We start from the raw sequence: 27676 nt of genomic DNA on the forward strand, positions 1-27676 counted from the left end.
TAAAGTTAATATTAAAACATTTGTACTTTTAATTCAAATTAACAGTGAAAGCAGTATAGCGGTATGGAGCAAAAAAGGTCAAAGGAAAGATCAGTGAACCAGTAACACAGGTGTAGTGGAAACAGCCTATGGTGTTCAGTATCCTGACTTATGTTCTGTTTTTAACAAGTCATACATGTTTGATAAACTGAAGGGATGAGATTATGATCACCTGAGAAATTCTTAGCCAAATCCAAGGAGACATGCAAACAATGAAATATCTTCACTGATGTAGGACTCAAACCACAATATATGGAAAGAATGCCACTTTGTAAGAAATCTTAACATGTATATGGTAAATGGTGCTGTGATGTGTGAACATGTTTAGATTTGTGTGTCAAGCAATGGAACTTTGAAACAGTTAGGCACTTAAGCAGAACAAATCATTTTATTTAAGTATTTCACATCATAATCTCCCTTACAATAGGCTAATATTGCCACAAATTCAACCTTTCAGGTGCATTAATGGTGCGTTAAGCTGATCATGGTGACCCAGATTTGATTAATAACGTTAATACACAAAAATCATAATAGCCAGCGTAATAAAATAATCAAAAAACTCAAATGTGCTCAGATGTCTTAGGTGGGCAGAGAAACATTACATCTCTAACAAAGTGCACAGTCAATCAAAGCATGTTTGTCCCTTTGAACATTTCAATCATTTACACTGAATGTGAAAGCAATACTTAAATCTGATCTTCAATCTCCAAGCCTTATTCTCTCTTATCATCGAAAAAACATTGGTAATCTGCAAATGATCTAACTATTCATTCAAGAATGAATAGGTGTTATCAGGATATCACCTAACATGCTACAGAAGCAGAATCTCCTCCTCCTTATTCTTACTCCATGTTGACAACACACCGCCTCTTCCTTTGCCCCAACTCCACCACCTCTGGTCCAGGGAGACCCAGCTTTCTCTTGTGGAGGGATCTGAGGTTCCCAGGTCTGTCGGATCTTTCAGAGGAGCTATCTAAGGTCTGGGACGAGCTCCCTCCCACTGGGGTTATCAGTCCAGGTGTGTGAGAGGTGGAGGACCTAGTAGTGTGCACCCCTGAATCAATAAGTTGGCAGTGCAACTCGGAATCCATGGATTGGATGTGTACTACCGCATCAATGGTCATTTCTACTTTAAGGTCTCTATAACCATGCCTGACACTATGGGAGGGCACATTGTCCAGCTCACAGATCCACAGCTCAGAGTCGCTCCCTGATTTCATCTGGACATCTAAAAGATGTTGCTGCTCCACTAATGGGGCTTTCATCCCATTTTTCACCCCATCTCTGGGAGCTGCAGAGGCTGAGTTATGAAGCATTAATCGCCTGCTCCGGCCAGACAGCCGACAGCCTCCTCCTCCACCTCTTCCCTGCTGCCTTGTTCGCCTGCCGGAGACACCAGGATCAATATATGGCGCATCGGAATCCTCTGAGCTCCCATCGTACGGATCCAAAAACTAAAATCAAAAGAACACAAGCATTCAGAACACAGCATCAGGATTCTATAGTAACAATTCACAAGGGTTAGTGCAAAAATGCTTACCAGGGAATAACAGGGATGTCTTCCTGCAGGCTTGTGTGTTAACGGCAATGTCTGACAAAAAGTCTTCACGTCTGGAGCACTGCTCACACATACCTGTGGAAGACAGTTGTCCATCTCAGTCTGCTCTCACTGAATGATGTTTCATAGACCAAAAATAAAGATGAATTATACATTAAGAATACCAGTCTTTTCTTGAGAATGTACACTTAGAAATATGAATACATTAATAGGAAGCAGTGTTCCAGATTACATAAAACATCTCTCTAAACTAGCCAATCATGTCGGCGGATTAATTAGAAAAAGTAGAAAAGATGCACACAAAAGCAATCCTAATCCAATTTAAGTGGTATTATACCATTTTCTTTTTAGTGTAAACTACACGAACAGTTCAGCAACAGATTACCAAGAGGTATGATGTCATTGTAAAGAGTTTCAAACCTTGTAGGCCTCCTGTGGTTGTAGGGAAAGACAGAAAAATGCAAATTATATTAAACTCCACTGCAGTTTCATTATTCATTCATCTTGAGTTTATTCTAGGTGTGTGTGTTCCCAGAGAGCAATGTTACCATGGTGGTTTCAGACCGACGTGGACTGATCTCTGACTCAGAATCTGTGCTGGACTCCACTTTACACATCTTCTGATGAAAAACAAGAGGTCACTTGAGTGCATATTGTATTGAAACCCATAGAAAATGTTAAATTCAAGTGATTGAGATTTTACAAAATAGAAATTAAGCATTCAGACGTGGTGATGAAATGTGGCTAAGTATAATGAAGAAAGTCACCATGTATTTGAAAGCAAGTTGGTCCATATTATTGGTGGCATGTCCATCATTGAGACCTATATGGGAGAACAAATATCACTTTTAGAGGATAAAATTGTTGAGGCACATATCTGCAAACTTATTTCAAATATAATTAAAAAGCTACTAAATTAAAAATAAAACAATAAGCACAACATACTAAAATACCCTGGAATTAAATCAGTGGTAGCAATCCCACTCAGTCATTTTCTAAGATAGTTTTCCACTCTGCATATATTTAAAAATGAAAGATGTGGGTACCTGGAAGTGAATGTTGTCGTCTTCCCTTTAATGCCATCAAATCTGTGATTGTTAACTTTATAGTAAACTCATATACTGACATAAAATAGGTATTGCGGCTTGAGACGACTTGGTGGATAATTAGCCAACATGGCAACAGGTGCCTTAGAAATGACTCAACTAAATGAATGTCTGGCTAATGACCGTCGGACATCTTCACCACGAGTTTAATTAAGACGCAACAAAATAAGACGTCCGGTGATGTTTCCCCTCCCTAAGTTTCAAAATAAACCTTTTACTATAGTCACTCAACTTTATTGTGGTACTCTGTTTTTACTACCGTGCAGTATATCTATGAACCACTCGGGGGAGCGAGAGAGCGTGCGTGGCCCGCTCCGTTCCGTGCGTAAGATCCGGCCTGGAGGAAAGGGATGAATGTTAATTTCAAAGATGGCGGCGGAGGGAGGAGGGAAGGAGATGAACGAAATTAAAACTCAGTTCACCACTCGGGAAGGTGTCTACAAACTCCTCACTCACTCCGAATATAGCCGTCCGAACAGGGTGCCTTTCAACTCACAGGGCTCCAACCCCGTCAAGGTTTCATTCGTCAACGTCAACGACCAGTCGGGCAACGGCGACAGGATCTGTTTCAATGTGGGCCGTGAGCTCTACTTCTACATCTACAAAGGCGTCAGAAAGGTAGCTTGCTAGCGCGGCTAACGGTGGGCTGCGGTTTAAAACACCACAGCCTGCATGTTAAGTCCTGCGGGACTCCGGGTGGGAGTTTGCGGGGTTAATAACTCCGTCAACGGCTTGACTTTGAAACTCGTTGACAGCTAGTTAGCTCATAGCTAGGGCGAAGCTAACTAACGCAGCTGGCTAATGTTAGCGAGCTGCTCGGAGGCCAAGGGGCTCAATTCGGTCCACTGCCCGTCGCTCTGTTATGTTTCCCGGGGAGGGGGTAGTGGTAGCACGGTGGGGAGAATGTGGACCGGGCTGGAGTCGTTGGTGCGATACAAGTGTAAAGATGCAACTCGTTAGGATTGAGATGTCTGTGGCGGTGCTGACACCCGTGGGTGACACCTGTCCACGCCCTGCGATTGACAGGTGTCGACTAATCACTTTGTTAATGCACGCACGGAGAGTCCGACAGCTGCAGGGATCGCTGATGTAATGTACCTCAGCTCTTGGCTTGTGGCTGTGTATGGAGCAGGTCTGTGACTTGGTCAAACTTAGCCACAGGGGAATCCTAGCGTCACCTTAGCTGTACACGTTTTGACAGATGTAAATAGCAATTCCTTTGCACCATTTTGAGGTAAATCGGCTTTTTCCAGAATGAATAAACTGTTACGTAGGCTCTGTCGCTGTTACTCCCCACACTTTCCCAGTAATTTCCAGACTTTATAAACAGAGAAGTCATGGTGGAAGCCCTTGCCAAATATTTGGTTTGTTTACTTATGTTTAAGGTGGAGAAGGGAAAGGATGAAGCTTAAGGAAAGGCCTATGATGTTGTCATGACACTGTCTGTGATATTGTTTACAGCCTGGAACTAATATTTATGTTTTTACTTTTAAATTTATTGTACAAAATGTCAGAAATTGCAGAAGTTTATAGAACTGAAATTGATGTCCTCAAATAGAAGTAAAGTAAAAGTTTTAGTGAAAGCCAAGTAGAGCACTGACCCCTCTTACAGTCACTTAGAGGGCGTATCCCTAACTTCCCTCTTTCAAAGTACCTTGTTCCTCTGTTTATATATACTTATCAAGTGCTGATAATATAAGTAATCATCGATGCAGCAAACCACAACCCTTAACATGGCTGTCGTGCTGCACAATGCCTGTGACTCTACACAGTTTGACATTAATGCAAACTTTGATTTTAGGTATTGTCTAATGTATTGGAAGAGGCATTGAGTGGAACAAGTTGAATGTAACAGAGGAATCACTGAGTTATCATCTTACCCTCCAATAAGTTTCCATTCTACCAACAGTATAAACTGTAAATCATTAACAAAATAAGCTGTTATCCCTGTTATCTATACGCCCCGGGTCTCTTGTTCATTGCTGTACAATTGCTTGCACTTATTTGAGGGTTTACCTATATACATGATGAGGTATTTAAAGTTTCAGTCTCGTAATGTCGTTTCAGTAATGTAAGTTATTGTTATAATGTTGTTGTAAGGCTCTTTAAAGGTCATGCAGCGTTTTGAGATCATGTTTGAGTGTTGTCCCATCTTAATTAGTTTTATTGATTTGTACTTTCCTCCCTATTCCTCTGTGTTGAGACTGTGTGTTTCGTGAAGCATTAAAAGAATCGCTAACCTGAATGTGTTCATGTACTTGAGTTCAACCTTTTAAAGGGAAATGCGTGCCTTTTATAAGGATGAAATCAAGTAGATCATTGTATGTTAAAGTAATGGTCACTGCTGTGTTTGCAGATAAGCTAATTCCCGTGTGTAAACGCTTCCTCTCCTCAGGCCGCTGACCTGAGCAAGCCTATAGACAAGCGCATCTACAAAGGAACGCAGCCCACCTGTCATGACTTTAACCACCTCACGGCGACAGCGGAGAGCGTGTCCTTGCTGGTGGGTTTCTCAGCAGGACAGGTTCAGCTCATTGACCCCATCAAGAAGGAGACCAGCAAGCTCTTCAATGAGGAGGTAAATCCCAGAGTGGTAGAGGGGAGATTATTGACGGGGGGTCAGGAATGACAGGAATTTTTAATAGTCAGTCTGACATCTCTATAGTCCGGCAATGCAGTGTGATCCTTTGCCCATCACCTCTTTCTTTGACACTTGGACACTAGAGAAAGACCATTTACTCATTTCTAACTTAAGACAGAGTGCAGTGTGTTTATTAATTCCAAATGCTACACCTTTGTTTTCCGTAGTTTGATTTGTTGTTTCCAGTTGACTCCATAAGTGTCAGTACCACAGAGAGTCTTACAGTTTACAGTTAAAACAATTTATCTACTTTGCAATAGTTAGTAGTGTTTATTAATATTGTAACATAGAAGTAAACACTGAGTCGTTTCCACAATGAAAGATAAGCTGTTGTACCACCTCTGTTTGTTTTTACAATGTAAAACTGCATTGATTCTAAGGATGTCTGCATTCTAATCAGCTTTATGGATTCATGTCATTTGACTTTGAGAGAGTTCCATGTGGTTATCGTAGTTCCCACAACTCTTGGTTTGGTCTACTTTGTGTGTTTCACAGTTTTAAACAGATTTTAGTGACTTGATGTTAAATGCTTTGACTTTAAAATTTACTTTTCTTCTCTGTTTCCCTTTCTCGTTCTCCTCCCCTCAACCTTCCTTCCCTCCTGCCAGAGACTAATAGACAAGTCCAGAGTAACGTGTGTGAAATGGGTGCCAGGCTCAGAGAGCCTGTTTCTGGTTTCTCATGCCAGTGGGAATATGTACCTGTACAACGTGGAGCATACCTGTGGCAACACGGCACCACACTACCAGCTGCTCAAACAGGGAGAGAACTACTCTGTACACACTTGTAAGAGTAAATCCACGAGGAACCCTCTCCTGAAATGGACAGTGGGGGAGGGGGCACTGAACGAATTTGCCTTCTCACCAGATGGGAAGTTCCTAGCCTGTGTAAGCCAAGATGGCTTCCTACGGGTGTTCAACTTTGACGCAGTTGAGCTTCATGGCACCATGAAGAGCTACTTTGGTGGCTTGTTGTGTGTGTGTTGGAGCCCTGATGGAAAGTACATAGTTGCAGGGGGCGAGGACGATCTAGTGACTGTTTGGTCATTCTTGGACTGCAGAGTTATCGCCCGAGGTCACGGGCACAAGTCATGGGTAAGTGTGGTGGCATTTGACCACTACACCACCAGTGTGGAAGAGAGTGACCCAATGGAGTTCAGTGGCAGCGATGAGGACTTCCAGGATCAAATGATCCACTTTGGACGAGACCGTGCCAACAGCACGCAGTCTCGGCTCTCCAAGCGCAACTCCACAGACAGCCGGCCTGTAAGTGTTACATACCGGTTTGGCTCAGTGGGCCAGGACACTCAGCTGTGCCTATGGGACCTCACTGAGGACATCCTCTTCCCCCACCTTCCACTCTCACGAACACGGACACACACTAACGTGATGAATGCTACCAGCCCCCCTGCAGGTGCTACAATAATCACTAACACCTCTAGTAACACTACTAATGGAAACAACAGTGGTGCCAATACTCCTGGCATTAACTCACTCTCAACCACATTACCACGCTCCAACAGCCTTCCCCATTCCGCCGGCAACGCCACGACGGCAAACAGCACCAACAAGGCCGGCAGTGGCGTGGGCGGCGTCGGCAGCGGCATCATGGACAGCGCCATCGCTACGGGCGTGAGTAAGTTCGCCACGCTGTCACTCCACGACCGGAAGGAGCGCCACCACGAGAAGGACCACAAACGCAACCTCAGCATGGGCCACATCAGCAGCAAGAGCAGCGACAAGCTCAACCTGCTGACCAAAACCAAAACGGACCCGGCTAAGACTCTGGGCACTCTCCTGTGCCCGCGCATGGAGGACGTGCCCCTCCTGGAGCCCCTCATCTGTAAAAAGATAGCACACGAGAGACTGACTGTACTCATATTTTTAGAGGACTGTTTAGTGACTGCTTGTCAGGAGGGATTTATTTGCACATGGGCGAGGCCAGGCAAAGTGGTAAGTTCATTTTAACGTAGAACATGTGGGGGAATTGGAAGTGATCGCGTTCTGTCAAAAATCTTAAAATGACCTAAGACCACTTGTTTGGTTCTAACTAAACTACAGATCGTCCTGAAGCCTATAAACTATGGAGCATTTCAAATAGCATTTTTAGCTTTTATAGCCAAGACCGTCAAACTTTGCAGGCAGTGGAGTAACACATCACTTTGTTTCATGTATATCTGCTTTCTAGTGCTAAACCTATTAAGTATCATATACTGTGTGTGTGTGTGTGTGTGTGTGTGTGTGTATATATATACACACACTTACATATATATATATATAAATATATATATATATCCCAGTGCTATGAAAATATGACAAGTTTCTAATCCTGTGATACATTCTGCTTAGGGTTTCCTTAGGGAAAGCAGACGATAATTCGATCATTAGCTCATCATGACCATCCCACAGTGCAAAGCAGCATAAGGAATAAGTCATCTGCATACACCTTCACATTTCAGCTTTTATGCAAACGGCTCTGGATTTGCCAAATGAATTTCTGCAGTGTCTGTGTCACACTCACAGCGAGCGAGCGTATGCATCGTTGTATACCTCCCTGTTGTCTGTGTTTTGAGAGATCTTACTTGAACGAGGCACACGGTATTCTATTGCATGGAGAGCGTACAGCTTCCCTCTGGAACAATAACAGGCGGTTAGCAAATTGCCGGGCAGTGGTGCCGAAAAACGCCGTTCAAGGAGAAAAATCGCAAGCCAAGATGCCATCGTATTAAGTGCCCTCTATATTCTTCATTCAGTTTGCGTTTTATTACAGGTCAGATATTCAAGCGTTGGTGTGATTACTGTCCCCAGAGGCCCACTGTGGGTCCTTCGTGTCTCAAGCAGTTGGGCTTCAATGCAACAGATTTGATGGTTGCTTTTTGCCTGCAGTGAATGGAAAATTTACAGATCTGTCTGTCAAAAAAGGCAAATTAAGAAATCTGTGCAGATAAAGGAAGGTTACCACCTCTTCAGGCTGTAATCTCAGTGGATGATGTTCCTGCCGCCCCTATATGTGGAAGGGAGACGCCGTTTGTCCCCTGCAGAAAATACCAAAATGTCCTCTAAAAAGTCAGGAAGATTCTGTGTTGTTTCCCCCCCCGTCTCGTCAGTGATCTATTTGTGTATATTACAAAGTGCCTTGCTCAAGCGCTCCTCTCAGAGACGGCATTAGTCACACACTGTAAACTCTCCCCGCATCCCCTCCCGCTGCTGTGCACAGGCCTCCCGCTAAACGCAGGGGACCGGGAAATTGGAAGAAGAGGCTAGAGGCTTTATTTTCAATGAGCTATTTGTTGCTTGATTTTTTTGCTATGTGAACTTTCCCAATGCAAATCTCCTTGTTTTCCTTTTTCCAGGGTTTATTGTCATCCCAAAACCAAGCCAGCTCTCCCAGTGGAACAGTAGTATAGCCACAATATTTCTGCTGCTAAAGAACCCTGCAACCCAGAGTCTGATGCTGCTCTTCACCCCGCAAGCATTGCAAGTTTTCCTTTTTCTTTTACTCCTCCCCGATTCTTTTGTTTTAATGGCTTTTCTGTTGTTTTCGTTTATTGCTCACTCGACCTAGAGGAGGGAGGATTGGAGCCAGGAAAGGTGTGTGTGGTGCATTATGGACTCTTGCGTTAACGTGGGATTTTAACACATTTTAGATTGGGGGGGGGGGGGGGGGGGGGGGTGCGGATTTTTTCTTTTCACATTCAGATGTCATCAGACTGTTGTCCCCTCTGGAATTTAAGCTTGGCTTTGTTAAATGCAAACCAGTCGATTGTGGCTTGAGATTAAAGGGGCAGTTCACTGAATTGTCACAATCTGTAACCTTGGTAACGTGGGTGGTTCAGCCCAGTCTCGGGGCTCAGGGTTACTGTCTAAAGTCTGAATTTAATGAACTGTCCCTTTACGACCAAGTGCGTAAGCATCTGAAAATGTTGCATCCATCCACTTCCACCCCCTCCCCCTTTCTTGAGTAGAATCTCCCCATCAACAACTTTGCACTGATTTTGTTATTTTGTTGTTTGTTTTTATAACTACTAAAATGGAACAAAACCAGAGGGTTGAGGACTGCCTTGTTGCACTCGGCTTTAACATCCTCAGTCTTGAAATCTGAATCTATAAGGCTGGATACTGCAATCATAGCCTTTTTAAAGGAAGAAAAAAAAAGTTTGCACTTAAATTAGTTTATTAGAAGAAAATGGCTTTACATTTTTGGGTGTGCGCAGAACTCACAGATGGCTAATACAGTAGGTGAAGAAAATTATAAAAAAAAAACTATTAAAACCTTTATCTATTGAGCATTTATTTTAATATAATTTCAGATTCAAATCTGCTCTGTATCATAATGTGTATATTGTAATTAAGTGATTTGATGGGGGCCTAAGCAAACGACCATTACTCCAGTGGAAGTTTTGTCATTGATAGTTATATTTCTAAAGCCTAAAATATACATATTAATAATATTAAAATAATCTTGAATACACAGGTTTCTGTTCTTTTTGTTGACGGTGGTTTGACCCTCATGTGCTGTTGTTTACACTACAAAGCTGTGACGCACCTGATGCAGGAGTTGCTTACATTGTCATAAATGTGCTGGTGTTTGGATGAGGCTGTAAGTATGAAGCTCAGGAAGTCCGACAGTGGTTGAAGATCAAAACACTTAACTTAATACAGGTTTTTGAGAAGATCATTTGGAATTTTAGATGAAATATTCTTTTAAGACACGTGAATGAAAATGTATTTTGTCTACCAGTGATGCTGTTGACTCCACACCACTCTGGGGTGTTTTCCATTATGTTTGTGTGTCCATCACAGGAACATTTCCCCCAACAAAACACTCCACAGAAGAAGCAAATATATTTTAGGTGTGGACTTCCATCATCATAAATTAATGACATATTTGTATTGGGGTTAATCAGGACATTTACTCAATAAGCTTTTCGAGTTGTTTAATGCAGGTTAATGATGACACAAAACAAATGATGCTTGACATTTCTTCATTGATTATCCAACACAAAGTGCAGATTGAGTCACAGTCCATTTTAATGAGCTCACAGTTCATAATGAAGTTGTACATGTGGAGGTCATAATGCTTGAAATAATGGAGCATGAAGACAGACATTGATCAAACTCTCAGTACAGTAGAGGTACAGCACGTCAAACTAGATTTAGGTAAGAATTTTTACTTAGCTTTGTACAAAAATGTCACTCCTGTGTTATACATTTTGTCGGTGTGTGGATCCTTGTTTCCATATGGATCGTGGACTGTGCCTTGTAATTCTTTCTTCCAAAGACCATGCTGGCTTAGAAAATGAAATCACTGTGAATGACTTTATAGTGAATGGTTTTGCTTCTTATTGCTGAAGTGATGTATGTTTCTAAACAGTAAACATGAAATGTCTGACTAAGTCAGGCAAAATTTGAGGTCATAAGTAGGCTACATAGTCTCAATTCAACATTAAACACAATCCATTCTAATCGGGATCACATGAATTTTCATCCTTACAATGCGGATCGACCATTTTGGTGTAGGAATCAAACCGACGTGCTTTGCAGTCGCTTTTCCGATCTCGCCATATTTCACACAGATTGAGAGATTCAGAAAGATTTGAAGTGTGAGTTTGAAGTGTTTGTGGTCCTCAGTAGCCTCTATGTTTCCTATCCAGGGGTGACATGTAGTAGGTATTGAAAGCTGAGCGATGTGACTCATCCCTGGGCTGTGAAGAGAGGAAATACAGCCTGAATACTAAATGCCATCCCATATCAGAAACCACTACTAAGACACAAAAATGCTACATTGGGAGTATTTCCTATCAAACGTTCATGATATTTAACATTAAACACGAGAAGTTTTTATTTGACAGATGTGACTCCCTTTACCTTGACCAACCGTGTCTGGCACTTTTTGGACGTGATGGCTGGCAGTGTGCCTCGGTGGGTGATGCTAAACGCAGGCATGGTGGAGGCTGGGAAGGAGATCTGTGGGCCTGGAATCACCATGTTGAGTTTTGGAAGCTCTGCGGCATAATGTGGAATATTTCGTCGGATGAGGGGCTCGGCTACATGCTTCATGTTGTGCTAAAGAGGGAGAAAGGATTGATTATTGTTTTTGATTGTTATAAACCGGGTTCCTTCATTGAAACTGAATCCGATTAGACTTACACTCATTAAAGGCGTCTGCCTCGTATGTCTTCCCCGCACTTGTTTGCCAAGTCTAGCAGGGCGCCAGATGTGGTCCAAGGAATTGGTTCCCCCACTAGTCTGTACTCCATCCACAGCCCCTACAGCTCTGTGAAGAGGGTCTGCTCTTTTCTCTGCCAGTCTGGGAGGAGAAAGGAAGAGAAAACATTTCCCTTACAAATGGCAGGATGTTCAAACAAAGCCCTCATGTTTCTGTTAACAATAAATCCGGCTGATCGGGTCATGCAAAATGTTCCTTTTCCCGCCATGAGGAAATTGGTCTTTTTCCTGTTAATCCCCAGTTGTTCAGCTGTGGCTTTGTTACAAAGAAATTACTCCCTACCTGATTTCCCTGAAGTATGTGTGCCGCAGGGCTGTTTCTGCTGTGATCCGTTCATCAGGGTCATAGGCGAGCATCTGATAGAGCAGCGACAGAGCGGGGGCTGGGCAGTTGGGGAGTAACCGTGACATACCAGTGCCTTTCTTAGGAGGGAAGTTGAAACGCATCGCTCGTGACCTGCCGGACATTCACAGTCATAAGAACGCTGATTTGACCTTGACTGATGTGTACTGATGGACTATATGAGGATGACAACTTACTGCTTAAACTTGAGGAGGAGACCTTGATCTGGTGTCCCCAACACGTTGTGGATCTTTGCAACCTGGTCCACCTCGTTGGTTCCAGGGAAGAGAGGATTCAAGCTGAAATACACACGTTTATCATTACCTGTCTGCCACTACAAAGCTATTTACATGGCATTTGTTTGACATTTGTTTATGCACGTGGTGGCGTACAGGCTCCATTTTAGAAATAGATGCAATTGCTTGTAACATTATTGATGAAGATGTGCAGCATTATCTCATGGTCACCTGACCCCTAACTGCTCCCCATGCTGTACCTCATGATCTCAAAGAAGACACAGCCGGCGCTCCAGATGTCCATCTTCAGGCTGTAGTAGCCATCGGTTAGGAGGCACTCTGGGGCTCGGTACCACCGTGTGGAGATGTACTCTGTGTGTGGGGGCTTGGAGTACACACTCCTACATGAGCCGAAGTCTCCCAGCTTCAGAACGTCTTGCTTCAAGTTACAGACAATAATTTTAAAGATTAGTAACGCAAAGGCAGATGACTGATGTTATGGCCCATTACATACATGACAAAAGAGCTGCTGTCTCACTTTGATAAGAATGTTTTCAGGCTTTACATCTCTGTGAAAGATCCCGCATCTGTGGGGAAAAGGAGAAAACGTCTCAGCATGCTTAATGTAGAATTGTATGTTACCATTTCATGTAAACTTTGACTTTCTGTCCCCATAACTACCTGTGCATATGTTCAAGAGACTTGCAGAGCTGGTACATGTAGTGCTTTACTGTGTGATCAGGCAGTGGAGTTTGCCTCCCTGTAAGGAAAGAAGGACACACACACACACATCACACTCTTGCAAAATACTGTAACTGTCCTGTCAAGTCCAGGCTTTTAATAATTGATCATCCTTGTACACTCACCTTGTATGAACTCATAGATGTTCATTTCCATTAGCTCACAAATTAAAGACACAGTCCCAGTTTCTTTGTCACTGAAACATTGAATTAGATGGTTTGGGTCATATAAGAGACAAAAAAAGTTTATAACAAGGAATTAATGTGAGACAACATTCAGGTACTCACAATATCAGATCATGTAGCAGGATGATGTTTGCATGTGGGCTCAGTCTCTTCATGGCCTGGACTTCTCGCAGGTTGTTGGCCTGCTCCAGACTTCAGGACAGAAAACATGACATTTGCATGCTTGATGCTGTAGGTGCATGCATACAATATAGGCTGCTGCAATGTATACTGGAGTGATAATGCATATATCGTATGCAGGAACATGTCAAACGTAAAGAAATCAGTTTACAACTCAAGTTTCCAGACATGACATCAACCTTGACCTCAACACAAGATCGCAGCGTGCTGACATCTAAGAAGACGGGTAAGTCTAGGTGGGTGTCACGCTGGGGACTCATGTTTCAGAGGTGCCATAATCAGAGTGGATGCACCCAGTGTATGTGATGACCCAACAGCTGATCGCCTGTGTAGAGGAAACCAAGAAACCAAGATCACATCATGATTACCTGTTTATCGTCTGCTTCATCGTCTTACACGCGTAGAACTTCCCATCCTTCAGGCTCTGAGTTTTCACCACCTCTGAAAATGTGCCCTCCCCAATTTTCTTGATTAATTTGTAGCCTGCAAGAAGAAAAATGTTGAATAGAGAAAAATCAACCAAAAGCTGAACTGAATAATGAGTAATGAAGTAATGGTACTGAAACTAATTTGTCATGGCTACATTTTCTAACTCGTATATGGATATAATATTACAAATGAATGTTTAATGAGTCCATGACATGAAGTCAGTCACAATTCAAGGACAAACCTATTCCCACTGACATCACTTCACATACAGTAAACTATGTAAATTGAAATGCTGTTGAACTTTTAAACTACATTCAGCCCAGTTTAACTTTACAAACTTGCAAGCTACTAAATATAAAAAACAATTATGCACTTTCAAATCAAAATAGAAAATATTTTGGGCATAATTTTGGCCACTGATGCTCACTTAATAACCACTATCGCTTCGTGAATAAAATGTATGTGATGCGTAAAATTTGAATTTGAATGAATTAAATGAGTCTAAATTTGGCGATTTGGAAAAAAAATAATTAAATAAAAAATTCGAACAAAAATATTTATCATTAGCTACAGCGAGACCATATATGCTCGCTACACTGAATAGAGCAAAAATATAAATGAAAATAAATATTAAATATAACCTACAGAAGCCAAACAGACCGATATGCTTCACAGACGTACCACCGGCTGGCATCACGTCATCGATAAAACAACTTACAGTGCATTCCTTTAGTTGATTATCCATCATATATCCGGTTAAGACATCGCGGTGTGTGACACAACAAAAAGCTTTTCGCATTTATCCGTCACAAATACACAAAAGACGCGTCCGAAGTGGTTAGCTTAGCCGGCTAGCCTGCCCTGTTAGCTGACCGTTGCCTTGGTAACGGAGCACGCCTTCGCCCTGCACTCTGACCCCGGGGAGGAAACTGGAAACTCCTGCTGGATGTCTGTCATCTCTCCAAACACGGCAGATTCACCTTCTTAAAAGGCGAAAATACACCCGAATATGTCTTTTTAAACGCCGATGTTGCTGAATTATTTGCCGCAGGCCGCGATGTTTAACGCGGCGGAGGACAATGCGCGTATTCACCCTGTTTCCACGGAGATAACCCGCCTCCTCACCTTGTTTCCAGAGGTGGGTGCCCACTGCCAGCTCAGATGCCTTGTCGTTGTTGTTGTGCACGTCCGTAATAACAGCCCCCCTGTTGTTTCGGCCTCTGTCAGTTGGTGATTTACACGCATTTCGGAGACTTGCCCTGTTTTTCACCCCGATCAGCCAGTTGGAGTAATGCATCATGAGCCCAAACGCGTCCAAGCTTCAAATGTCCTCAACCGGGTCCTGATGCTCCACTGCGGTCATGTCACCACACCTGGCACAAACACAAACATGCACACACACACGCGCCTATAATCAATGCTACTCATTCACGTTACAGCTTAAAAAAAAGGCGTGCACCCTAATCGACTTTGTTCCACGTCGGCTTCCGTCAAAGTGGTCGTTTTTGCGCATGCGCTGTAAGTACCTGCGTGCAATGCTCACTGCTGATCCTGCACTAGCAATGTTTACCGGATGGTGTTCTCCTTGTGTTTAAGTTTATTATTCGTATCGTAACCGACCGATAAATCACCATGAAGACCAGATTCACCACCGTGGATATCAGGGCGGTCATTGCCGAGATCAATGCCAAGTACGTGATATTTTGTCTGCCACAGTCCGTTAGCTTAGCGCCGCATCTGGTGTTTGTCATCCTGCTTATTTAGTTTACTTCTTCCACAGCTACATTGGTATGAGAGTAAACAACGTGTACGACATCGACACTAAAACGTACCTCATAAGACTACAAAAGTAAGAACACACCTACACAAACATACACACGCAGCTACAACCACAACTACTGTTATATAAGTTCATACGTGTTTGATAAAGCCTGCTGTGTGTGTGTGTGTGTGTGTGTGTGTGTGTGTGTGTGTGCGTGTGCGTGTGCGTGTGCGTTTATGCGTCCCTCTCTCAGGCCGGACACCAAAGCTGTTCTCCTGCTTGAATCTGGGATCCGGATTCACTCCACAGACTTTGAATGGCCAAAGAACATGATGCCCTCCGGCTTCGCCATGAAAGTAAAATGATATTTCTCTGTATTTTGCAACGTGCAGTTTAGTTAAGTTGATTATGACTCATCAGCTTCATATCTTCAGCATAGTGTGACACTAGCTGTTACTTCATATGTATACCCTATATACGTATGACATCATCAAAAGAGGCCAGATAATGAGTCACTGTTGTAACAGATAAAAGATAAAGAAATGGAAGAGTAAGCAAGAAGCCAACAACCCTCCATAAAAAAAACCCTTAACATACACAAATATACATTTAAGACATATGTAGCCTATTAACTATTTATATCTGTAACTGCTTGTCTGATCCGGTCCAGGATGTCTCCTGTATCGTCGAACCCCGAATCATCTCGTCCTCTTAATATTTGTGTCTGTCTACTCTTCTCCATAGTGTCGCAAACACCTGAAGTCGCGGCGTCTGACCCAGGTGAAGCAGCTCGGGGTCGACAGGATCATCGACATCCAGTTTGGCTCCGATGAAGCTGCTTATCACTTGATTATCGAACTCTACGACAGGGTGAGTAGAAATGATTGTATATCAAATAATCCGATATCGGCGCTTTCATGTATCTTAATTGTGTTTGCCTCACCTTCAGGGTAACATCGTTCTGGCTGATTTTGAGTACAACATCCTGAACCTGCTGCGGTTTCGCACAGACGAGGCAGAGGATGTTAAGATCGCGGTGAGAGAGCGATACCCTGTGGAGAACGCCCGACCACCCGAGCCTCTCTTGAGTCTGGAGAGGTAACATCTATCTATCTATCTATCTATCTATCTATCTATCTATCTATCTATCTATCTATCTATCTATCTAATCCATCTAATCTATGTAATTGTTTTCATGTAGAATTACTGAAGTCCTCAGCAATGCACAGAATGGAGAACAAGTGAAGAGAGTGCTGAACCCTCACCTGCGTACGTATCCAGGCAGCAGATGTCTCTCTTGTGTTTTAAGTACTTAAACATTTGTTATCGTCTAGGAATCAGGACTGATCCATGTTCTGTGTCTTCTCCAAACTTTCCAGCTTATGGAGCATCTCTGATTGAACACTGTCTGATAGAAGTGGGACTTACGGGTTCGGCTAAAGTGGACAACCAAGACGCTGCCCAAGGTAATGCAGATGTCTGGTTGAACTTAATGTGGTTGGTGGATATTCAGTTTAATACATTGTTTGCTCTTGCATTGCTGTTTTTTTAGCCGCGCCTAAAATCCTGGAAGCCTTGCATATAGCAGAGAAGTACATGGAAATGACGGAAAGCTTCAATGGCAAAGTAAGACGCCTCTTATATGTAGACTTTTATTTTGAAGGAGCCTATTGCAGCATTTTTAAGTGGAAAACGTTGCTTTGTTTGATTTTAAGGGTTACATCATTCAAAAGAGTGAGAAGAAACCAAGCTTAACTCCTGGCAAACCCAGTGAAGAACTGCTCACGTATGCCGATTTGTCTGTTTGTTCCCTTGGTGTTTACTTTTATTACTGAATTTAAATTGGTATATTGCATTAATTCATGAAATCACATCCACTTACAGTTATGAGGAATTCCATCCATTCCTTTTCGCCCAGCACGCCAAGAGCCCCTATGTGGAGTTTGATACATTCGACAAGGTGAGTCACCTCTTCTCCGTCTAGTTTTAGGGGGAGAATATTTATTTACTTCTCCGTCACAATGTAAATTCAGATTTTTGATCTTGAAGGTTTGATTTGAATCTGACTTCTGCTCTCACAGGCAGTGGATGAGTTCTTTTCCAAGATGGAGAGTCAGAAGATAGACATGAAGGCCCTGCATCAGGAGAAACAGGCTATGAAGAAGTTGGATAACGTCAGAAAGGACCACGTGCAGCGGCTGGAGGCTTTACACCAGGCACAGGTCAGCCACGTTAGAAGCTTTGACCTTTTCTGGACATTATCATCCACCCCCCCACCCTTTTTTTCCGTGAAGCATCAAATCAGCTAAGTTGTCTCATCTGTAATCTCCGTCCTACGTTTCAGGAGGTGGACAGAGTGAAGGGCGAGCTGGTAGAGATGAACCTGCCTGTAGTGGAGAGGGCGCTGCAGGTGGTCCGCAGCGCTCTGGCCAATCAGGTGGACTGGACTGAGATCGGCCTCATTGTGAAGGAAGCCCAGGCCGCCGGAGACCCCGTGGCCTGCGCCATCAAGGAGCTGAAGCTGCAGACCAACCACATCACCATGCTTTTAAAGTGAGACAGCCAGCGACGCAGAAACTGATGCAAAAACCCTCAGACTGCTTGGTTCATGCGTTTGACCTTCTCCTGCCCTTTAGGAATCCCTATATTTCCGAGGAGGACCAGGAAGCGGAAGAGAAGGAAGATGCTGCCGTAGAGAAAGGCAAGAAAAACAAAAATAAAGACAAAGGACAGAAGAACAAGCTGCAAAAGAACAAGCCAATGCTGGTGGACGTGGACCTCAGCTTGTCAGCTTACGCCAATGCCAAAAAGTAGGTTGACATGGAAGCGATAAAAAGTAGATGTAGAAACACTTGATGAACCTTCTCCCCCTCTGTGGTCCCAGGTACTACGACCACAAACGGACCGCTGCAAAGAAGCAACAGAAAACCGTGGAGGCAGCAGATAAAGTGAGATCCCTTTTTAATCTGAATGCCAACAAAAAGTTTTGTATCCTTTTGTAATCGTTCTTGTTTTCTGTCATTAAAGGCGATAAAATCAGCAGAAAAGAAAACGCAGAAAACACTCAAAGAAGTGCAGACAGTGATCAACATACAGAAGGCCAGGAAGGTTTACTGGTGAGGACAGGTTGTGTCGTAGCACAAGCCGCTGCAGACACACGGCATCGTCCAGGGGTTTGATTCTGATTGGTCGCTTCCCTTCCCGGCAGGTTTGAGAAGTTCCTGTGGTTCATCAGCTCGGAGAACTATCTCATCATCGCAGGAAGAGACCAGCAGCAGAACGAGATGATCGTTAAACGCTACCTCCGAGCAGGTAAAATGGGATAACCAACAAAACACACACCCACACCTGTGCGCCCTTTGCGCCGACTTGAACAAAGGAACTGAGCAATCATGTGTTGCTTTATTTCGTCAGGTGATGTTTATGTTCACGCCGACCTCCACGGAGCGACAAGCTGTGTCATCAAAAACCCATCAGGTAGAAATACACGGGCGCCGTCTCTCTCTTTGTCAAGCTTTACCACGATGTCTAATGTTGCATTGCCTCTTATTCTGTCTCCGGTCCTCTTCCTCCTCCTCCTCCTCCTCTCCGTCTTCTCCTGCCCAGGCAACCCCATCGCCCCCCGCACCCTGACCGAAGCCGGCACCATGGCCGTGTGCTACAGCGCCGCCTGGGACGCCAAGATCGTCACCAGCGCGTGGTGGGTCCATCATCATCAGGTGAGTCATGGTGATCACACAGGTCGTCTCCATTTGTTTCCCACACACGGGAAGATGATGCACTTCAACTGTGTGTGTGTGTGTGTGTGTTATCAGTTTAAGGTTTGTCTGCACTATATATTTTTCTCTCTGTTAATGTATTATTATTATTATATGACAGGTGTCCAAAACTGCTCCCACTGGAGAGTACCTGACCACTGGAAGCTTCATGATCAGAGGTATGCAACACTCCCATTTAAAGTGATATGCCAGCTATTTTACAAAGTGTTATGATTTCTTTATTTAGTCTGTAGATTGGATCCATGGGACACATGGTTAAGCCTCCAAAAGTTATGAGTTTAGTTAGGTACAAATATCTGTTATCTAAAAAGACATTTGACCCTTTTTCATTGCTGTCCTGTAGTTCCTGGTGTCTTAGATCAGTTCCCAAGCTTGTGCAATGTTGCCCCATAATGTAAAGTATCTAAGGGAATATGGCAGAGATGTAACGAAACACTCAAATGCCTACTGATCTGTTAAGTGAGGCCAAATATTTCCTCTCCCGAAACCAATGACTGTGACCTGATTTGGATGGATTTTAAAGATGATTGATTTTAAACACACCAGACCAAAGTTTTTAATAACATAAATGCATCATACTTGATTTATTTTTGCCAGGAAAAAAGAATTTTCTTCCACCGTCCTACTTGATAATGGGCTTTGGCTTCCTCTTCAAGGTAAATGCCACCCTGACCCCGCTATGAGTTCATTGTCACCACCTTTGAGCGTCATCGGTGATGCTTAATGCTGTATTCTCGCAACTGCGTAGGTCGATGACGAGAGCGTGTTTCGGCACAAAGGGGAGAGAAAGGTGAAAACGGTGGAGGAAGACATGGAGGATGTCACATCCAGCACTGCAGATCTGCTACAGGAGGGCGAGGAGCTGATAGGTACGCAACCCAAAACCCAACCCACCATCATAACAGCTGCCAGCGGCGTCTTTAGTGTTTGTGTTGCCTTCGCAGGTGACGACAGCAGTAATGAAGGAGAGGGCGAGGAGGAAGGAGACGGAGAAAACGAAAACGGTGTGAGCGAACGACTGGCCACTGTTCAGGAGGAGTCTGGAGCAGATGAAGAGAGGAACATGGAGGAGGAAGGAGAGGAAGAAATGGAGGAAAAGAATGAGGAGGAGAGTGGAGACTTCAGCTTTCCAGATACGACCATCTCCCTCTCGCATCTACAGTCCAACTGGTAAAGATTTATGCTGCAACAAACACAACCGGGCCAGAAAAGACATAAAGCTTTTCGCTCTGTGCACCTTTGAATTTCTGTGCAATCATACAGCTACTGATGTGAACTGAACTTTATGTTTTCTTAGGAGTACTCAGAACGCTGGCTTCAAAAATGAGGAGACCACTCGGGTAATGAGCCTCATGTTAGCCTTGGATTAAGCAGAGATTCGTTGTGCCTCTTAATGCTAAATGTGATCCGTTTCATTCCTCAGGTTGAATTAGACGCACAAGTGAAAAAACATGTGACTGCCAAGCAGCGGAGGTGAGCAAATACTACCTTACTTCACCTTACAGTTGGTGATACTGTGTCCAATACGTACGTTAGACCATCCAATAATGAGCTACAGGTAGTGTTTGGCTGCTAAATGTGTGACCTACAATCCCTTTAATCCCGGGTTGCCTTTTGGTACTAGAGAAGACAAGAAGAAGAAACAGAAACAGGAAGATTGTGACGAAGAGGAGAAGATTGAGGTTCCATCGGGCGGACCTGCGACCAATGAAAGTGCGAAGAGCGGAGGAGGCCCCTCCCAGCAGCCCCCGAAGAGAGGCCAAAAGGTACCTAATAAAGTGGTCAATAGGCTGAACAAAGTTTGATAACAGCGATTGGATTTGATCCATTCAGAAGCTGAAACTTGGATATTTGTTGTTCAAGCGTCTCTTTTTTTTTAAATTTAAAATTTAATTAAAGAACAAGCTGAAGAAGATCAAGGAGAAGTACAAAGACCAGGATGAGGAGGACAGAGAGCTGATGATGAAGCTACTTGGGGTGAGGAAGACACAAACCGCAATACAACCAAAATAAACACGACCAAGCAGGTTTCCCATTGTCCTGATGCAAATTTGTAATGTCCACTTCTTCTAGTCGGCCGGCGCCGCCAAGGAGGAGAAGGATAAGGGGAAGAAAGGCAAAAAGGGGAAAGGGAAAGAGGAGCCCGCCAGGAAACCAGTGCCTCAGAAGCCACCACAGAAACCCCACAGTGTGGAGGCTGCAGCAAAGAAACCAGAGCAGACAGCAGCAGCAGGAGGAGGAGGAGGAGGAGGAGGGAAGGATGAGGAGGAGCAGCAGCCGGAGGAGGAAGGGGCACCGGCCGAACAGGAGGATAAGGTGAACGAATGATGCTTGCTACAGATACAAAAGTTTACTGACACTTTTTTGTTTTTGTTTTCCACGTATTGAAAAGTAGTAAGTTACAGATTAAATGAAAAGGAGCACATTTTTGTAATCGTCTTTAAACGTTTCAATCTTTCAGGAAGACAACGTGGACCAGGACAACCCTGGAGCAGAGGTGGGCTCCGAGTGGAAACCTACGACTTAACACAACTAGGAGCTCTAATAGATAGTCATGATTTGTGGAGGAATACAAGTTTTTAGAGTAAATGAAGTTTTCTTTGTCTTCTTAGGAAGCGGAGAACCTGCTCACCTCTCTGTCAGGACAGCCTCACACTGAAGATACGCTGCTTTTCGCCGTGCCAGTCTGCGCCCCCTACACTGCTCTGTCCAACTACAAGTACGTGCGGTGCAACTAGCTGTTGTTTTCTTAGATTTGAGCGCAAAACGGGGGTGAAAAACACAGAGAAGCAGAGAGAGCAAGTTGTAATGATGCGTTTGCTCGCCCACAGACACAAAGTGAAGCTGACGCCAGGGGCTCAAAAGAAAGGAAAAGGTAAGATAAGTGATCATATTTGGAACGTTTGCATGTTTTCAGCGTTGAGAATGAACAGTAATGTGATTGTTGTGTGTGTGTGTTCCTGATAGCGGCCCGCACTGCTGTTTTTAGTTTTATGAAAGCGAAAGAAGCCTCTGCCAGAGAGAAAGACCTCTTCAGAAGCATCAAGGTAAAAGATTTTCACCCGCTGGGTCATTAAAGCTCTACTACAGATTTTGTGAAGTGTCACTCTAAGCTGATTCTGACCCTGATGACCCCTGTGTTGCAGGACACCGACCTGTCCAGAAATATGCCGGGAAAAGTCAAAGTGTCGGCTCCAAACCTGCTGGCTGCCAAGAAGAAATGAGAAATGATGTTTTTTTTTTTATCCACACAGGACTTTGGTTCAGTGAGATTATGTTGATCTATGTTTCTCAGTCACTTACAAATGAGGGTTATGTGTTGATCGTCGATCATCTGCGCCCTTGTTGTGGAATATTTTATCTTAAAAATGGATTATGGGTTTATTTTGGACCTTCACATAATGTTTAGGTGTGTAAAATAACAAAGCTTAATAACAATTCAACTTGGTATGTGTTTATTCTTTCAATCCAGATTAATACGATGCATTATTATGTTGTAAATAGAAAAACACCAAGAGAAGATTGTGCAAACCAGGCAAATAAGAACAGAAGCCCGACTGAAACGAGGCATTTCAGTGCAACGTGGCTCAACATCAACAAACATATCATTACAGTAATGATATAAAAAAAAAAGAAGGTTTCAACTCTACAGGAGCCAACTGTAATAATTTCAAGAAATAGCAACCATTTCAAAACACCCAAATAAATTACAGTATGTACAAATAAAAACTAAAGGTTTGTGGCTCTGACGTAGATTGCCTCGGATCATTTTAGAGCACGATCAAGTTTTAGGTCTGTGTGAACTTCAGCAAACTGCCAAATAACATCAGAGTAAACATCTGGCCAATCATTAGTACACTGATTAATTCTAAGCATCCAAAAGTTTGGTAACACCTGGTCCAGCTCTGCACCGCGATATTCAGTGTTGACATCAGAAAGTTAAACTTGTTGCTCAGCGCCTTCAGAAACATCTCTTTTTGTTTTTACAGAAGCAGAAAGAGTTGAAAGCACTTTCCCACCTTGCAGAATCTCACTGGCTACGACAAATATGGTTTCTGATGTGGTCAACAACCAAACAAGCGAGTGTCATCTAACATACCCAAGCTGCCCCCTGCGATTGTACCAAGGATCGAGTTTAAACTTTTGCGGGAAAAGCACATTGGCTAAAGAACATATAGTACAAGGCAGAACGTCGCCTCAACAACTGACGCTTCTATTGGCTTTCTAGGTGCTTTAGGGTCACCTCACCATCGTGTGCCAGTCGGTATCCTCTCCTACAGAGTCATGACCGCTCACCATCGCCTAGACATCATCCTTAGTCTCTGTCCACACATAAATCGATGCTATATAAGGGGTCTCCCACACATTAGGAGCCCAGGGTGTTGACGTGTGCCATTCTCTGCTGGAGGCTGTGCAGGAGGTGTTTGGGCAAGCAGTCCCAGTTACGAGCCAGACGCTCCCTGTGCTGCAGAGCCACTTCCATGCAGGACCTGAAAAGTCATGATGCAGAGCAGCAGATGGGATCAAGAGGATTCACTTACTTAAAAAAATACTAAGCAGAATTTGAAGTGCAGGTTTTGTCCCGGGTGCAGACTTACCGTACGAGCGACTTGGGCTGAACGTTGAAAATGAGTAACTTGTTGCTGTGAGCCTGTCAAGGAAGATTAGTGTGAAAATGAACGGAATATATTTTCCTGCAAGGGCGCAAAGGCAATGATGTGCAACTTACAGCTCTCTGGTGAGACAACAAGTTGTTGGCGCAGCCCCCGAAGACAAACAACTCCCCGTCTGGGCCAGAACACGCCGTGTGCCACAGCCTGAAAGACACACATACGGTGAGATGTCCACACACGAGCAGCGATCACAGGATGAGCGCTGAAACAATACGGATCCCACTTGGAACTACCTGGGGCTCTCTGTGTGACTGTGTTTGTACTGTTTCCACTCGTTTGTCCTCGCACAGTACATCCAAGCATCACCTGTAAAACAAATGAGGGAAAACACATCAGGACCAGGCATCATTCAGAGGTGGCCGGGTCAGAAGGGGGAAGTTGACTCAGACTCCGACTCACTCAGTGTCAGTCTGTCGGTGGTAAAACCCCCAAATAGGAAGATGTGGTCTGGCGATACGGGAGTGAAGGAGTGCCAAGATCTGCCCACTGGACCGAGCTGGGGGACACTCCTACAGGAAGACAAGCCACCAAAAAAAGAAGAGAGGAAAACTTCAATAAGGCATGTGATTAATGCATGAAACGAGCTGGAGGACTGACCCACTTCCTCTTCTGACAAACGCATAGGATGTCCTGGTTTCGGACTTGAAAAATGATCTCCCCACATTGTTCTGTAGTGAGAGGTCTACAGATAGATAGTCTACCTGATATCCCCATGATCTACTAGTAAGGCATAAAAGTGTGTGTGTGTGTGTGTGTGTGTGTGTGTGTCAAAGTGAGGCCAGAGAGACTCGTCCCAGTAACACCTACAGCTCGTGCCACTCCCACGTGTCCAGGTCAATGTAGTACAGGTCATTAAGCCGATAGTTCTGTGGAAAGGAAGAAGAAAACAGATGCATTAGAACAAAACCATTACCGTGATAACATCAGAGATTAGGAATTCTGCATTACCTTGTATCGTCCCCCGAACACATAGCCTCTGTTTCCCACTGTGGCGCAGGCATGGGCTGCTCTGGGAGACGGGGGGTTCCCCTATACGAGGCAATGACCCAGGGGGAAAGGAAAAATGGAGATGATTTCACTTCAGTTCCAGGTTTTATGTGTGAAAATGTATGAAATGTGTGAAAGAGAGGAAAGCCGGCAGCTGGTTGTGTCTGCGTGTGTGTTTTTGTGTGTGTTTACCGTGGTGATGGGCTGACTCCATGAAGACGTCTCCAGGTCCAGGATATGGATGTGATTGTTCCACCCTCGGCTGGGACTGTCCCACTGCAGCGGGAGACAGTTATGGTTCCATCTCAGTCATGCCACAACCCAAACTCCCTTTAAAATGTTTTAGTGAACATTTCTCTCCCTTTTCAGTTTAGAAATCTACCAGGGTGAAATCAGACAGCGCAGAATTATTGTTCACCGACCATTAATGAAGATGATTCGTCATATTCAAACGTCCCTCTGTGAAGTCCCTGTGCAGCGTAGCCGTAACCACCAAAGAATATGAGTCTGTGGACAAAATCAGACAACAATCACACACAATTTGTCTCTAGTTAAATCAGTGACAACAGACTTACACTACGTATCCACTGCCTTCACATGATTATTACATGGCTATGGTAGTTAATGGCCGATGTGAGATTTGTATTCATCTCTAACCTATTCTTCTGAACCCAACACCCTAATTTGTCCTTGCAGGATGGAGGAAGTCCTTTAAGATCCCTCATTTCCTCCCAGACAAGTGTGGAAGCTCTTAGCGGCAGACGGTACATCTGGAAAGAAGATGAATCAGCAGTCAGTCTAATGTACATTCATTCAATCATCTTTAACAGGAAATGTGCTTGTTGTAACACAAACTGTACCCTGTTTGTGTTTCCTTTGGCATGGTGTCCTCCAAACAGGTACAGGACTCCATCAACACACACTGCACAGCTGCCAGACATGGATGTAAGCAGGTTACCCCCGACAGCATGCTTTGTCCTGGAAACAGATAATTTGTTTACTTTTAGTGTTGATAAAAGTGGCAAACTGTCATCAATACCCGACATAAAAAATAGAATCCATTACCACACTCCTGACTCCATGTTGTATGCCCAGATCTCATTTCTCGGCAGGTACAAATCAAAGAATCCATGGTTTTGAGCATTCTAGTTGGAGGGGAATACAAATGGGGATTTAAACTGAAGAAAGTATATTAATGTATTAAAAATGCAATTTTCATGTCAAACACACGCTCTTCCTTACCTTATACCCTCCCCACACATACATGAAGTTCCTGTCCACCACTGCTACATGTCCACTGCGCTCAGGCAGGCTGTCCAATTCAAACGACTCGGAGGCTTCGATGATCAACTGCTGGTAATCCTCCACGTCTTCCACATCTACCTCATCGTCCATCCAGTCAAAGTCTCCATCATCTTCCTCTCTGTCTGACTCATTGTCTTCCCCGCCGGCTGGCAAAAGCTCTCCACCATCATCCTCCATCTCGGCCATTTTCGAACAAACAAGGGAATTTCTTTGGCAACTGTTGGATGAATTACAATGAAATAACAATATAATACTAGTCATCACGTAAACAAAGAGGCCTCCAGAACACAAATGAGCAACTTCAAGGACACACAGTAATTACAATTTTTTCAGCTAAATAATTGAGAATAACTCGGTAATAAAACAGACCTGACACTTTTAGTCTTTTAGTGATGACGTGGACTAAAACAAAAGTACAACTAACAAGATAACTAGCTCGCAGCACAGCCACTCCTGACCCACTTAGCCAGATTAAGTAACTAGGTAGAAATGAAACAATCGCTGCTCGCTGGCCTGCTTTTTTGCTACCATTAAACAAAAATATGCCACGAAAAAATACACAGCTCGACCGGTGAGCAGGTCTGCAACCCGCCCCCATCAGCTGTTCGTCAGTAAACAGCTAACACACACAGCAACAAACACTGAGACACCGTTTGTAAACTTGAAAATGCATCACACTCGGGTGTTAGCTTAGCCAAACAAAGCAAAAGTACATTAACTTGCATTAACGTTTGTATGTAATGAAGTAAATTCTGACAAAAAAATGCAACTCGGAGGGACATTTATTCTCACCTGCCTTGTCAAATATGTTTGTCTTGTAAATATCAAACGCAGTCCGCCATGCATGTGAGGTCCGACAAACATTCTGGGGGCACGGCCGGAAGTTTGCGTTCACGAAGATCCGCCATCTTGAGAAGGTCGACAGAATTACATTTGGTGGGGATTTTGTTAACTGGCCCGGTTATATTTTCGTCACAAATGCCTTATTTAATTTATTATCAATGTTTATTTGTGTGTACATTTACATTATTACATTAGCAGCTGTAGTTCTCGTGATTGTAATTTCGGTGAAAATATTATCAATACTGTGGAACTTCGTGTCGATATTTTGGGGGGCGAGGCTTTTCAAAATAGAAGTCTTCGTCAGTTGGTCAGTTATCAACAGCTGCTGTCCATTGTATACGCACTTGAATGACCCCGATACCATGACAACAGGGTTTGCACGCTAGTGAAAGTCAAGCACTTTTCAGGACATTTAAAATTGTTGTGCTATTAACAATCCAAATAATGTGTAGGCAGGTGACAAATGAAAGGAAACACAACAGAGTTTCATGTTACAAAGTGTGAGGCCTATTTGGATGTAGGTAAATAATCCCTTAAACAATCACTGGGCAAATAACTTTGCCCAGTGATTTCAAAAAAATCTTTACTGGCAATGTGCAAAATAAGAAAGCAAATCCTCCATTCTGCGTTGCTTTTTGACCT

The 27676-nt window shown here is 43.6% G+C and overlaps 4 protein-coding genes across 5 annotated transcripts; 2 read left to right on the top strand and 2 right to left on the bottom strand.

Moving 5' to 3' along the window:
* Window positions 1-3051: 3051 nt before the first annotated feature.
* Window positions 3052-9812, top strand: wdr20a (WD repeat domain 20a). The gene is made up of 4 exons (XM_076157760.1): window positions 3052-3321; window positions 5099-5281; window positions 5953-7296; window positions 8697-9812. The coding sequence occupies exons 1-4, from the start codon at window positions 3058-3060 to the stop codon at window positions 8748-8750; spliced, it is 1845 nt and encodes a 614-aa protein (XP_076013875.1). The 5' UTR covers window positions 3052-3057; the 3' UTR covers window positions 8751-9812.
* Window positions 9813-10513: 701 nt separating this feature from the next.
* Window positions 10514-15147, bottom strand: mok (MOK protein kinase). Its single transcript, XM_076157761.1, has 12 exons — window positions 14811-15147; window positions 13625-13739; window positions 13179-13268; window positions 13017-13087; window positions 12832-12910; window positions 12689-12737; window positions 12411-12589; window positions 12112-12213; window positions 11855-12028; window positions 11494-11653; window positions 11212-11409; window positions 10514-11048 (listed from the first exon to the last, which is right to left on the bottom strand). Exons 1-12 carry the CDS (start codon window positions 14983-14985, stop codon window positions 10971-10973), a joined length of 1470 nt encoding a protein of 489 aa, XP_076013876.1. The 5' UTR covers window positions 14986-15147; the 3' UTR covers window positions 10514-10970.
* A 64-nt stretch (window positions 15148-15211) lies between these two features.
* nemf (nuclear export mediator factor) lies at window positions 15212-22904 on the top strand. The gene is made up of 32 exons (XM_076157759.1): window positions 15212-15376; window positions 15466-15534; window positions 15701-15803; window positions 16192-16317; window positions 16397-16545; window positions 16649-16716; window positions 16827-16913; window positions 17000-17073; window positions 17163-17233; window positions 17332-17407; window positions 17529-17669; window positions 17792-18000; window positions 18084-18257; window positions 18332-18395; window positions 18475-18563; window positions 18656-18759; window positions 18862-18924; window positions 19054-19166; window positions 19327-19384; window positions 19824-19882; window positions 19975-20095; window positions 20171-20396; window positions 20524-20566; window positions 20650-20699; window positions 20851-20992; window positions 21126-21203; window positions 21300-21542; window positions 21688-21723; window positions 21839-21945; window positions 22058-22101; window positions 22194-22273; window positions 22373-22904. The coding sequence occupies exons 1-32, from the start codon at window positions 15318-15320 to the stop codon at window positions 22448-22450; spliced, it is 3204 nt and encodes a 1067-aa protein (XP_076013874.1). The 5' UTR covers window positions 15212-15317; the 3' UTR covers window positions 22451-22904.
* Window positions 22665-27094, bottom strand: klhdc2 (kelch domain containing 2). Of its 2 annotated transcripts, none has more exons than XM_076157763.1 (14): window positions 26984-27094; window positions 26129-26408; window positions 25952-26031; window positions 25747-25864; window positions 25544-25656; window positions 25309-25393; window positions 25079-25162; window positions 24848-24928; window positions 24707-24765; window positions 24299-24408; window positions 24133-24205; window positions 23956-24043; window positions 23825-23877; window positions 22665-23716 (listed from the first exon to the last, which is right to left on the bottom strand). In XM_076157763.1, exons 2-14 carry the CDS (start codon window positions 26375-26377, stop codon window positions 23593-23595), a joined length of 1317 nt encoding a protein of 438 aa, XP_076013878.1. In that variant the 5' UTR covers window positions 26378-26408; window positions 26984-27094; the 3' UTR covers window positions 22665-23592. The 2 variants fall into 2 exon arrangements, with proteins under 2 accessions (XP_076013878.1, XP_076013877.1); XM_076157762.1 differs by having other exon boundaries at window positions 26988-27093.
* Between the last annotated feature and the right edge of the window lie 582 nt (window positions 27095-27676).

This window comes from Genypterus blacodes, unplaced genomic scaffold (assembly GCF_046128005.1).
Source record: "Genypterus blacodes isolate CSIRO-AG114 ecotype Tasmania unplaced genomic scaffold, CSIRO-AGI_Gbla_v1 ptg000073l_1, whole genome shotgun sequence".
Classification (NCBI taxonomy): Eukaryota; Metazoa; Chordata; class Actinopteri; order Ophidiiformes; family Ophidiidae; genus Genypterus; species Genypterus blacodes.